The 13,148-nt window shown below is 38.1% G+C and overlaps 2 protein-coding genes across 4 annotated transcripts; one reads left to right on the forward strand and one right to left on the reverse strand.

Annotated features, from left to right (window-relative positions):
- Positions 1 to 410: 410 nt before the first annotated feature.
- Positions 411 to 5,704, forward strand: LOC103705329 (FRIGIDA-like protein 3). Of its 3 annotated transcripts, XM_088701050.2 has the most exons (5): positions 573 to 721; positions 3,185 to 3,615; positions 3,754 to 4,270; positions 4,493 to 4,659; positions 4,912 to 5,704. In XM_088701050.2, exons 2-5 carry the CDS (start codon positions 3,214 to 3,216, stop codon positions 5,524 to 5,526), a joined length of 1,701 nt encoding a protein of 566 aa, XP_088557176.1. In that variant the 5' UTR covers positions 573 to 721; positions 3,185 to 3,213; the 3' UTR covers positions 5,527 to 5,704. The 3 variants fall into 3 exon arrangements, with proteins under 3 accessions (XP_038983412.2, XP_038983411.2, XP_088557176.1); XM_039127484.3 differs by having other exon boundaries at positions 411 to 721; positions 3,185 to 4,270; XM_039127483.3 differs by having other exon boundaries at positions 426 to 721; positions 3,185 to 4,270; positions 4,915 to 5,704.
- Positions 5,705 to 10,789: 5,085 nt separating this feature from the next.
- LOC103705262 (peamaclein-like) lies at positions 10,790 to 11,711 on the reverse strand. The gene is made up of 2 exons (XM_008788913.4): positions 11,548 to 11,711; positions 10,790 to 11,293 (listed from the first exon to the last, which is right to left on the reverse strand). The coding sequence occupies exons 1-2, from the start codon at positions 11,633 to 11,635 to the stop codon at positions 11,103 to 11,105; spliced, it is 279 nt and encodes a 92-aa protein (XP_008787135.1). The 5' UTR covers positions 11,636 to 11,711; the 3' UTR covers positions 10,790 to 11,102.
- Between the last annotated feature and the right edge of the window lie 1,437 nt (positions 11,712 to 13,148).

Below are 13,148 nucleotides of genomic sequence, written 5' to 3' on the forward strand. Positions count from 1 at the left end.
CAACCCATAGAGCTTCATAGTGGTCAGCCACATATGAGGTTACCCAATATGCAGTTTCATTGGCCTCTCTATATATATGCTTGACCTAAAAAATGATGTTTCCACCTACCATAGTTCGAATATCTCGAAGCAAGAGGTGGCACTCAACTATGCCACCGATGCTCTCTAGATCCACCCAACCGCACACTCGGTGGCATCTTCGAGTGTGCGGTTGTTTAAGTGCCATCGTATACAATTCCTTTTGAGTAGATGAAGATATATATTTTTATTAAAAAATGGGAGAGAGGTACTCTCAGGAGATGAGATAAAAATAAACAAAAAAACAGAAATATGGGTTGGAGCCAAAAGAAAACAAAAAAATATGAGATGAGAGAGAGAAGATATGAGGGAGAGAGAGAAAAGAGACTAGAATGTTCGTAGGTTATGGCAAGCCCAAACCCGAACCAAGGTTACGCCCACCGTTAAGCTGTTCCTAGCCGTCGGATGAGAAACGAACTCGATATCTCCAGCGTTGAGCCCGCGGGAACACCATATCCGTCCTCGCGACCGGGACTCCCTGCCTCCTTTGCGCCGCTCCCGAAGGCGGTTCTTTCTAGGGTTTTCACTCCCCCCCCCCCCCCCCCCCCCCCCCCCCCCCGCCATCCCGCCCCCAGCCCCGGCTTCTCGCCGCCCCGATCCTTCAAGGGTTTCTCCATTTCGCCTCTTTCTTTCATCACCGAAGGTATGGGTTTTCTCTTCTTTCCTCTTGGATTTCAATCCGCTTTTCTGAAATCAGGTTTCCTCTGAAGGCATCAACATACGTTTAATCCAAACAAGATGCCCTATTTTACTTTTTTTTTTTTGTTGCTCTGGTGAGCTCAGTTCCATCTTTCTTTGATGAAATTTGGGACAGGAATCAGAGTTTGCTCTCCTTCTATCCTTTCAGCTGATGATTCGATGCCCTAATGAAAATCTTTTTGCTTCATCTCGTGAGGTTTTTTGGGCGTCCGATTGCTTGTGATATGGGCACCTGTTAAATTAGAGTTTTTTGAATATTTTAAATAGAATAGTAGCAGGAAATGCGCATTTGTATTTATTTGCTTAAATATAATTTTTAATCATAGCAGTAACACCGAAAAGTGAATTTTCTATTTCTTTGATTGTGTTAATTTTTTAATCGTTGCAGTACGATGGAAAGTGAATTTTTAGTTCTTTGCTTGAATGTAACATTGACTTGCCGTTTGTTTTAATTTATCTACTTTCAGAGTGCGTTTGGGTATATGGCATTGCGATTGAAGAAATGAAAAAAAGGTCTCTGAATATGCATGTGTTGTGTCTATAATTGAAAAATTGTGAGACCTAGTTAAGGAAATATTTTTGTGTTTGATACGTTCTACAATGTTAGGCGAAAATTTTGGTTGTGTTCTGTGGAGCCGAGGAAGAATGGTGTTTTTATTGAGGAAGGTGGATGGATGGATGGATTTGGGTGGGACGGGGAGAGAGAGAGAGATAGATAGAGAGAGAAATTTTAATAGATCTAATTGTCTTAGGTTTTTGTGTTGGGCTTTTGTCCAATGGATTAATTTGAAATCCAGGCAAAACTGAAATTTATATGAATTTTAGCTTTACGTCTAGGGTCTTGACCTAAATCCATCTCATTCCCAATCGGCTTTAGAGATGCAAAGTGGCTGGGCATTTGCTAGCTCTTTGATGGTTGTGCTGCCCCTAGTCTAAAGCGAGGGTTAAGTGGAAAAAAAGGCAGCTCAGCTCCAGCTGCTATGGGTTTGGGAGGTTTAGATGTACGCAAACTTACCCTCACATACGAAGAGGCTGTTTTCGTGTTTCGAACCCATGATGCTCAGATCACGACGGAGCAACTGTACTGCTACGCCAAGGCTCACCATTGTCAAGCTAGTGGAAAGCGGAAGGACATATTTATTTAGGCAGGTTAACCTAATGAGCCAGTTTAAGTTAGGTCTACATTTATGGATTACAACTGACTGCTAAACTGTTTACTTTTTTCTTAATAGATTGAACCAAGTCCAAAGTTGTAGGGGCCTTATCTAATGTGATTTAATATATCGGTCTACGTTTGGGATCCATACGGAGTCTGAGCCAAGTCCAGATTGGGCAATCTGGGCGCTCAACCCACCTGCAGCAGTTATTACTTTATTCATTGACATCTGGGAATTGCATAGAGTAGACATCTTATTTATTCAAATCGAGACATAATGAAGTTTTACAGCATATCTTAAAATTTCACTGAAGACTGTTGCATTTACTTTTACATTTTGTTGCAAAATTTCAACCTTCCTGAAAGCTGATTTAGAAGAAAACGTGACTCTAACTTTTAGAACCTGTGTTACATAAAAACCAGCTCTTATGCATTTTTCCTTTTCCTTTGAGTTATGGTCGGTGATCTTTGTTTGTCCATTTTGTTTAGAACTCAGGAAGGAGGAATGCTGATTTAGTTGATTCTTGTTATTTTTACAGCTCTTCTTCTGAACATAATAGAGAAGTAATTGTGATACAGTATGCTGATTTAGTTGATTCTTGTTATTTTTAAAGCTCTATATCTGAACAAAATAGAGGAGTAATTGTGATACACTTTTTCCTTCTCATAAGCATGAGATTAGTGTTCCAACTCCAATAGTCTCGATACACCCCGAGTTTCGGGCTTCAGGGCTGGTGGAATTTGCCTTATGGTCACTGAGTTATGAGAAATTTCAGAAGTCTGCAAAAGACTAGAGGTTATTTGAAAGCAAAGCTAATAGTTAGCACGTGGTAGTTTCGAAAAGTTGTTAATGCATCTGTAGAGTTGGTTGACTAGGGATTTTTAAGCATATCTCGTTCTCTATCTAAACCCAACCCTTCCTTTGAAGAAAATCATAACATGAATATCAAGTGCTATTCAACCAGAAATTCTTTTAAAAAAGAAACAGAATATCTATTGGGCATTGTCTTCGATTCTTGTAAAGTTAAATGATGTTTAACCAGAGCTATTGTAACTTCTATGATGTTATGTTTTTATGCGGTTGTTAGCAGTTAATTATCCTGCATAAGGTATTTTCACCTCCTCTCATGCACCTGCATCTTTTTTTTAAGTTCATCTTAATCTGCTGTTGTGAAAATAATTGGTTTTGCAGTAGTTAGTCGCTAGTTTTTTTTTTCTCCTTTTGCTTACCATGGATGACCTGTGCTGCAGGTTGTTTAATAGACAACTGCAAAATAGCTATGGCAGATATTGAAAAGGTTACTCTGGGTATTGAATCGGCAACATCTATGCTGGAACTTCTTGGAAAAGCATTGGAGGAACTGGAATCCCAGAGAGAGTCGTCTTTGCAAAACAAGATCCAGTGGGACGACATTGAAGAACATGTCCACAACCTGGAGAGGTCATTAAAGAATAAGTTTGATGAAGTAGCAGAGAAACAGAGGATGTTTGAGGAAAAGCAATCTGAGACTCATGCATTAATTGCAGAAAGAGAGGCTTCTGTTGCTGCAAAAGAACAATCTTCATTGGATCGTCTTCAGGAACTGAGAGATATTGCTGTTTCTGCCATAGCAGAGGCACGCAAGAAATACAAGGTGGCATCTCCTGAGCCAGTTGATATCAGGGAAAGCAAAATTAAAAAGGTAAGCACTTCTCTCAATGATCCTAATGCAACTCCTGCGTCAGCGGAGAAAAATCCTGATAATGGATCAGGTGATTTAGCTGAAGCTGTGGCTGTTGAGATTAAGCCCCGTCCTCAATTGAAGCAACTTTGTGAACAGATGGATGCAAAAGGCCTTCTGAAATTTATTTCAGAAAATTGGAAAAGCCTTGCCACCCTACGTGAGGAACTTTCTCTTGCATTAAAATATGCACCTGAGCCAGCCCAATTGGTGCTGGATTCATTGGAGGGATTGTACCCTCCGGACCAATCTAATTTACAAGGGAATGAGGACAGTGCCCTACAGGGCCTGCGCAGAAGCTGTCTTGTATTGATGGAATCTGCCGCCCCTCTCTTGGGGATCACTGAGCCAGGTGTTGATCACCCTGTTAGCTCTGAAATTAAGCAGCAGGCCAAGGCAATTGCTGATGAATGGAAGCCCAAGTTGGCTGGTGTGGACATAGATGCTTCTAATGGATATTCATTGGAAGCACAAGCATTCCTACAGCTTCTTGCAACATTTAACATTGCGCCAGGGTTTGATGAAGACGAACTTTGCAAGCTCGTCATTGCTGTCTCTCGTCGCCGGCAGGCACCTCAGCTCTGCCGCTCTCTTGGATTAACACAAAAAATGCCAGGTTGGTATCCTACAAACTGACCATAAGGGTTCCAATGACTCATGACCATTTCTTTCTTTAGGGTGCCCACTAGGTACGGGCATAGAGGAGATCTAAGGATACCTGTTTAGAGCAATCGAAGGTGAACTACAAAATGTCACAAATTGAAATTAGGACATTAGCTAGTGAAATGCTCTATATTTACTTGGTATGTTGATTCTGAGAGCGTTGTCTTCGTTGCAGATGTGGTTGAAGATTTGATTAACAGAGGGAGACAGATTGATGCTGTTCATTTTGCACATGTTTTCCAGCTTACTGAGAGCTTTCCGCCTGTGCCTTTATTGAAGGCATACTTAGAGGACTTGAAAAATGCGAAAAAAAATGGGGGCACAAGCACTGGCAATGTGCAGGTTAGTATATCTGATATTTTTGTGTAATATATGTGAATATGTACTATTTTTTCCCAGAAAACTTCAGGGACAAATGTTTGAAGTCTTGAAGTGCCACTATATGTTTGTCTTTGGTGGCAGAATTGGAACCCATCTGCCTGCCCCCATTATGCAATATTATTTACTTCTGGTGTATAGTGTCTTCTTTTATTGTCAATCTCACATTCTGATCGATACACTTACCCAGTTCTTTCAAAATAATACTTGCCACAGAAGGATCCCAATGCTCAGGAGCTTGGTGCACTAAGGGCAGTCATCAGGTGCATTAAAGACTACAAGCTACAAGAAGAGTACCCTGTTGAGCCTCTCCAGAAACGGGTTGCTCAGCTTGAGAAAGCTAAATATGATAAGAAACGAATGGGGGAAGCTGCCAAGCTCCAACCGAAAAAGCCTCGAGCCACTGGAGAATATGCTCCTCGCAGGCCTGCTTTTGCTGCTGAAACTAGGCAACTCCCTCCTACAGCTTTTGATGAGAGGGGACTGTATGCTGGTGCTGCAGAAAGGTACCCTGAGAGGTACCCTTACAATGCACCTCCCACTTATGAGCCACCATCGTATGCTTCCTATGGTCAGCCAGTGAATGCCCAGAGGCCATATCATTACCCAGACGAGAGAGTCCCTCCTGCACCTTATAATGCTGCATCAAGTTATGGGAGCTTTACAGGCACTGGAGCTGCTCCAAACAGCTATGGCAATTATATGGGCACTGGAGTCCCATCTTCTTCATCCAACTATGGAAGCTATACAGGCAGTGGTTTGCAGCCATCTAACCAATCTTATATGTATCCAGGCAGTGGTTTGCAGCCATCTCACCAATCTTATATGTAATATGGGCTTGAATGACTGTAGGTTGCTTTTAGCTGCTCCATGAGCATGTGAGAATTGGAGGGTGTATTTGACTTATGGCTAGTGGGTAACTCAGACCTTATTATCATTTTAACCCTAGAATCCATTCTACCGTATTTTGTACCCATGGTTACAAATTTATCATAGTTTATCTTGTTTAGAGTTTTGATCTGTATGAACATTCAGATTGCGCTCTCTGCAGGACTGTCTCCACCAACCGTGGTTTTAGTGAGATCTACAGCCACAGAATTTTTCACTCTGGTAAGGGTTGATGGAATGCCAGCTGAATTGCTGGAATCGGAAACTCACTTCTTCTTTTATGTGATGCAATGCCCAGTTTTACCAGGCATCCCAGGTAGGCTCTAAAGCTGTTCATCCAGCTGCTCAGGATCTGGCTAGGTGGTGAAGGGGATCTTAGATCATCTAGGATCAGATTATTCTAGGATAAGGATTGTCAGTGATCTAAAATTATCGTAGTGGTTTCATTTGGGTTACCAAACGCCACCTCAGGATATATATTAAATATTGAATATAGCTTAAGGTTGAGGATAAATGTATATAGCATAATTGTAATGGATGGGAACAGAATTGCTATCCAAGATGCATGCTTTTACATAAGGATACGGTGAAGTTATTAAATCCGAACCTGAGATCGAGCTAGCCAAGGATCTGGGTCCAGTTCAATTGTTAGATCAGTTAGTTGGACTGGATTTACATTAATATATATATATATATATATATATATATATATATATATATATATATATATAAAATTAAAAATAAAATATTAAAGATATCAATAATTTTATATAATAATGCTCTTTAAGTCATATGGATTTATATTCTACACTGCACTTAAATTGTAGCATAGATAGAGAATGGTCATGAATCATCTAATTTTTGTAGAAAACTTGTAAGAAAATTATAGAGGAACCTAATACCTGGCCCTTTTCAAAGTTTTTATGTAGCTGGCACTCAAAAACAAACTCAGCAATGGAGAGCTTCGAAATTGAAAAAGCTAGGTCCATGTCTTTTTGCTGCCCGCTATACAAAGCTGGTCCAGATTCATTAGACCACATCCTGCTACTTTGCCCCTTCGCTGCATTTATTTAGAGAAAACTCAGGAGATTTTACAGTATTCGATTTTTCAAAGTTGTTCTTCAAATCATCTTCACCTAGCCCTTCACACCCTCATAGCAGCTATGTCTTGGGAGGTCTGGAAGGAAAGAAATAGAAGAATTTTTTGGAAGAATCAGCTAGTCCATCAATGGTTCTGAGAAAAGTTTCGGCTCTTGTCCATTCTTGGAATCACTAGGTTAAGGATAAAGTTCTAGAATCCCTCTATAATCTTGTAAAAGTGCTTGCTCCTTTATGTTGCCTTTTCTCTGTTCTACCTCAGACCAGAAACACTCATTGAGGCCTACACTACTCGGATATAACTTCATTTCACTAATGAAGTGACTCGGGTTTACTCCTCCCTTCTTTCAAAAGAAAAAAAGAAAAGAAAAGAAAAGAAAAGAGAAATACACCATTATCTATTTTTGTTTTGTTAGACCTTATATGAATATGACAAGCATCTCATCAATCTAATAGGATCTTTTGAAATCATGATGGAAACAAAGAATTTGATGGTGATTGAACTAGCTGGATAGGTACCAAATCCCAATTTGCCAGGGGTAAGATAAACCACCTTAGAGAAGTATTACTTATCCTTGAAAAATAAGAATCAGTTGCCAAATTCAGTAGCCTTGATCTCTTTCTACCATGCAGTCCTAAACATGTTGTCAGAAAAGAAATCTTTATCAGAGAATTTTATTAGGCTGTCATGATCTTCCGATATTCAAATATGCTCTTAATATAATTCAAGCTCCTTTGCATGAGAAGGAGAAAATCAAAAATGTTTTATACAAAATCACAAGGGCAATTATAGTCGATGGAATCTCTCCTTCTTCCCTAAGAGAAAGAACAAGTTCTGAATGGATCTTGAACTAAGTAATTGGATGCAAAGAAGAATACAACTTTGCAGTATTAACAAAGATTCATAGTTTATTTGTTTCACATTTCTTGCTTAATATGCGGCATGGGGTAACAAATACATCCACTTTGCCCAACATTAACAACAAATTAAATATACCTATCTCTCATCGACCGATACTCTTACTTCAAAGTGCCTATAAAGATATTAGAGGCTCTCAATACACTATCCTTCACAAATGAGCTAAGTTGGCCAACCAAAGCACAAAGATCAGCATTTCAAAAAGGTGCTTAATTTAGTCATACAATTTCCTTGTGTAGCCATCCTTGTACGCCCATGTATAACATCACGTCCACGTCCATAGCCTTGTAGTCATGGACTCTATGATGAAAGATATAGTAGAAGATATGGAATGACATTGGGGTATATTTGTTGAAAGATCTAGTGGAAGATGGGGAATGAGATTAGTGTATCTTTTTCTCCCTGACCTTTTTCATAGAAACCAACTTCACTTAATTTCTAGATATCCTCTTCCTTCTTGGTTCATTTGAAATTCCATCCATCATCTGTGTATAGCTTTGTTTTGCGAATTGTTGAGACGGAGGATATTTATAAAATTGACGCCATTACATTGATTACTTAAAGTCTCGTAATATCTATCTTCTATGGTACTTCTGGAGACATAAATTCAGAGGGCCAGGAACATACAAGCCGGCGGATGCTGTGGCTGCGTCGGTTCGAATCAAACGGTACAGAGTATACTATACTGTATCGGTTCAATATGCCAAAAAAAATTTCGTACTATGTACTGTATCGATGCTGTGCTAGTTTGGCACCGGTATAGAGTCCGGTACCGAGACGATGAACTTTGACTCCAACCATTATAAATTATAGCTATTGAATGAAGCAAATATTGTATTGATTCTTTACGAACAATATTGTCAACTTGAATGGCTCGTGTGATTATACTGAAGTTTGTTGCTGGTCGAAGGAGTTTGACCCTCGGCCTATTTGGAATACAAGCTCACCCACGGATACGAAGACAGTGACTCATTGTAAAGGGGTGCGTCTGAGTTGGAAAACCATGCAGTAGTGAAGACCAAGAACCAGGCTGGTGATACAAAACATTTTTTTTTGATAGTTTTGTTAAAAAAGTGTAACTGAGAAAGTATAATAATGGATATGGGAATCTAACGTATAATAGGATGTTTTACAATGGATTTAGGGCTTGAGGTGAGCAAACTTTTTCTCAGCTGTTATGATGAGCTTGTGTCACTACTGAGTGTTAGCTGGGCCAGTATTACCTCTCATCTCTTAGATGAGAGCTCAGGAGTTTGATTCCAATTTTCATATGGCGATGGTCCACTTTTCAGCTTACGTTCACATAAAAGGGTTTAGCATGCTCTTACCCTACAAATATATAGTTTGCACATTTACTATTTGAAAATCATTATTTGTATATATATACTCTTGAATTTATCCTGTTTTCACAATAATATCCTTTCCGTTAGATTGTTGGCTTATGGTTGAAATAATTGTTTTAAATATAAAATTATGCAACAATAACTCTTTCTAATGCAAATCTAATATTAATTTTTTTTAATGTATTAATGAAAACTAGTGTCATTTTATATTAAAAATGGATAACTGTGAACAACGTTAGCTGAAAATATAATCAGAGAGAGAACACTGCTAAAATATGGTGACTTGAGATTTGAGAAGTATAAATGCCAAATTAGTGATTTTCAAGAAGTGAATATGAAAGATCACATTTTTAGGGGTATACATGCAAAATACCTTTTATATAACCTGCTGGTTCTACGAGCTTAGCAGCATGCTTTCCAGCCTCCTCTAGTTTTTCCAAAAATATGAAGAGCTTGCGGCAGGCATTCTACAACCGAAGAACTACTCAACCATACTTAGCACTTTACATTAATAGTTTACTTTCCTTATTCATATAATTTCAGATAACTAGATAACAAGTTGATGTATATTATATAGGGTATTTTATATTTTGTTCGTTATTTTTATAAAAATAATTGCTTTTTTCTTTGATAGAAAAGAAAAAATAAATATACTTTGTTTTATTCTATATTAATATAACCTATCCACGAGAAAAGCCCAAAAGTCTTTGATTTTTCTTTCAACAACTGTTATCATAGGAGTTGTACATATGAATTCAAATTGAGGAAAAAATTTGTTAATATTTCAATATTGGTTCAAATTATTTATTCAGTATGAAATATTCATTCAATATGAAAATATTTATAATTTAATTAAATTAATTCAATTCTAAATATATACGCATATAGTTATATTTATAGTAATATAATAATAATAATAAATATAACAAAATTATAGATAAAAATAAAAATTGTAATAGAATAATAGTAAATAAGTTTATCTATTATAATCAAATATTAATAATAACATATTAAATTAATTCAAAAATAAAATTAGAATAAATTTTGATTTTATATAAATATCGATTTTTTCAAAACTTTATTGTTAAAAATATTTAAAATATCAATAACTCCTATGGGTTCCTACACTTATATATGATTTTTCTTACGAGATCTTGAAAATATATAACGCATAATTATTTTATTTGTGCTATAATTAAAGAGTAATAATGGTATTTAATGTAAAGTTTTATTAATATATTATATATTTTTATTTTAATAATTTTTTATTTTTAATATTTTAATGCAAACTCGGTCTAACCAGTGACCTAAACGACGAGGTCAATCTCGTATGGGTTTAGCATGCCTTAGATATTTAGTTACTTATATGCCACATACGATCTGCATAGGAAATTCTATCTCATCCTGACCAATAGTTATTATCAAAGACGTAACCTCTAATATGTTCAAATAGTCATCCATTGATTTTGATATTAGCTTTTTTTTTTTTTCTTTTAGTATCATTTCATATTTTTCTTACAGTTTTGATTTTATAGATGCTTTTTGTGTAATATAATATTTACATTCGACTTGTGGACAAAATAATTCATACATAACGTATGTTTGCCATTTGTCTCTTCTATCGTCACTACACCAAATGGCACCGTTCACTCTCCACTAAGCTTTATCATTCCAGTACTTCATAATGCTAAATTGACTAATTTAAATATAGTGATCTAAAGAAATAAAATGAAGTAATTTAGGTGAAGAAGATTGGGAGAATTTTGTTGGTATTCTCACCATCTTTTTAGAGGGAGAGAGGGAGAGGGAGAGAGAGAGAGAGAGAGAGAGAGAGAGAGATCTGGTCTATATATAAGAATCCAATTGGCCATACAATTAACAAGATGATCTCCACAACACCATTCCAAGAAGGAAACGTACCATGGAGCAAAACACATAGGAAGAGAGAGCTCCACACTTCCCTTGGTCGCATATCATGTTGGCTCTCTCTTTACTTTCCATTATTTATTTCAATGAAACCCAACATACTCTCTTCTAAAGCGATTTGCATACTGCTACCATACTTTATTACCAATAACATTACAGGACCCGGACCACCAATTTATGATTATAAGTTTGCCAATAGGATTCTACTAAGTAGCATTTAAGCTCATTAAGACTCAAGGACACTTGGGCTTCTTCTTGTCATTTTTGGTGACCTTGTCTCTGTAGCAGGGGCACTCATCCTTGTTTCCATAAGTCCCAGAGGGCACGCACTTGCACTCCTCGCAGCACACCCCGCAGTAGTGGAGGCAGCGGTCCATCACCCCGGCCTTGGCACACCTCACTTTGCACTTGGAGTCGCAAAAAGCTGCCACAAAAACAAAACCAAACCACCCCATCAACCCAATCAAACATCAAAACCAGACCCAAAAAAATGCTACAACAAAATAGTTTATGAAGAACAAACTCTCATTTTGGAAAGAAGCATGACTTGCTGGTGGGGTGGCACCCACCTATCCAAATGCAGTGACTCTTGCCAAAGATTGAAAGGTTTATAAGGTGAAGGGAGTTTTTTTTTTTTTTTTTTTGTGAGCTTGGCACTAGGAGTTCTGATATTGTTACCTGAGCCGGCCATGGCATGCACAGCTTGGAGATAAGAGGATGATAGAATGAGCAGCAAAAGGGCCAATGCAGCAGTGAGGACCTTCATCTTTCTACAAGACTTAAAAAGAAGGGCGAACTGGGAGATGTTTGGAGATGAGATTGTCTGTAGCTACCAGAACTTGACTTGTGTTTTGGTGAGGGAAAGGGTGGGTATTTATAGGAGCCAAAGGGAGTGGCAGGTGGGACTTGGTGCAGTGGCCTATGGGCTGGCATCTAAGAGGATGGTGAGGAAAAGCTTGAAAGCAAGGAGAAACGCACTGCAGCCCAAGCAAGCTCCGAGAACCACTTGTCTCGTTCTAGATAGCTCCATTTTGGCCTATATTAATTGCTCTCGACGTCTCTCGTTCTTGGACTAGGAAAAGCCAGAAGGGAAGCAGCCTCGGAGTTTCCGTTCGTGTGGTGGGGAACTTGGGGAGGTCTTATGCGAGTCTCCTACAAGCGATGGAGTCGGTGCACTGGAATGCGAGTCCCTGCGCGCCAGGCCTAAAAGATCGGCGTTAGTACAGGGTGTTTGTATTTTATGAACAAAAGGAGGTGCACTTCGGCATGAGAACTGTAGCTCAGGTGACTGCCAACCTGAAGTAAACCTCCTCTTGGCTCTGCTTAGAGAATGAGACTTGGGGAAGAATTAATCCAGATGAGGCCGAAGGAGAGTAAGCTTTTGCTCTTTGCTTGGTTCTTGTGTAATGTTTTTGCCCCTCTCCTGACCCCATCTTTTGTTTAGCTTCAAGGAAGCGGGCGGAAGCATTCATGTCGCTGGAACGTTACGGTGCAAGATTAAAAAAATGGGATCATTTTTATATTGATTGTTTAGTCTTGAGAAAGGTACATGACACGGGAAAACCAGTTGTCATTAGTCATTGGATATTAGTGACTCGTCGTGAATGCGAGACTTCATACTTCGTGAAGAGTAAAGAGCTGCCGACATAGGTTCTCTTCCTTTATTTGTTTATGCAATACACGTAAGCAGAGAGAGAGAGAGAGAGAGAGAGAGAGAGAGAGAGAGAGAGAGATGATTGTGATCTCAAAATCTGGTTAATGACCAATTCTCAATTTTTGAGTATGTTATTCTTTTGCCCGCTCTAGTCCAGATGCTTGGGTTCGTTATTTTTGTTTTTTTGGTAAATCAATTGATTGAAATTAATCGAGAATAGATTATCCATAAACACATAATTGTCACGTGATATGAGTCCAAACATAATATTTCATTAAGACCCTTCTCGTCTGGATTAGAAGAGGGGTTAGTTTTTTGGTGAGAAGGGAAGGAGATCACGTGGCAATCATCTAACTCCTCAAATTTGATTTTTTTCCATGGTAAATTTTTTAAAATAATCTAGTCATTTCATATATGTCGTTAATGGTGTTGGAGCTTGGATGGATGGTTGGAGCGCCTTGGAGCGAAAAATCAGATATTGAAGTCTAATTGAAAAAAATAAAAATTTTAAGATATATATAGATTTTTTGAAAAGTTGAAAAAGCACCGCTGTAACTTTTTCTAAAATTAAAAGAAATAACAATTTAGCAAGCTATTGAGCCAATTGAGCATGTAAACATATAAG

This window comes from Phoenix dactylifera, chromosome 7, assembly GCF_051530095.1.
Source record: "Phoenix dactylifera cultivar Ajwa chromosome 7, Ajwa_hap1_PhDact_Kaust_v1.1, whole genome shotgun sequence".
In the NCBI taxonomy this organism is placed as follows: domain Eukaryota; kingdom Viridiplantae; phylum Streptophyta; class Magnoliopsida; order Arecales; family Arecaceae; genus Phoenix; species Phoenix dactylifera.

Bases quoted from the DNA above. Each gene is read 5' to 3' on its own strand.
- LOC103705262 (XM_008788913.4), bottom strand. From the start codon at position 11,635: ATGAAGGTCCTCACTGCTGCATTGGCCCTTTTGCTGCTCATTCTATCA. The intron at 11,294-11,547 runs GTAACAATATCA...TTTTTGTGGCAG, and splicing joins GCATGCCATGGCCGGCTCAG to CTTTTTGCGACTCCAAGTGC.
- LOC103705329 (XM_039127484.3), top strand. From the start codon at position 484: ATGAGAAACGAACTCGATATCTCCAGCGTTGAGCCCGCGGGAACACCA. The intron at 722-3,184 runs GTATGGGTTTTC...CCTGTGCTGCAG, and splicing joins TCTTTCTTTCATCACCGAAG to GTTGTTTAATAGACAACTGC. The intron at 4,271-4,492 runs GTTGGTATCCTA...TCTTCGTTGCAG, and splicing joins ATTAACACAAAAAATGCCAG to ATGTGGTTGAAGATTTGATT.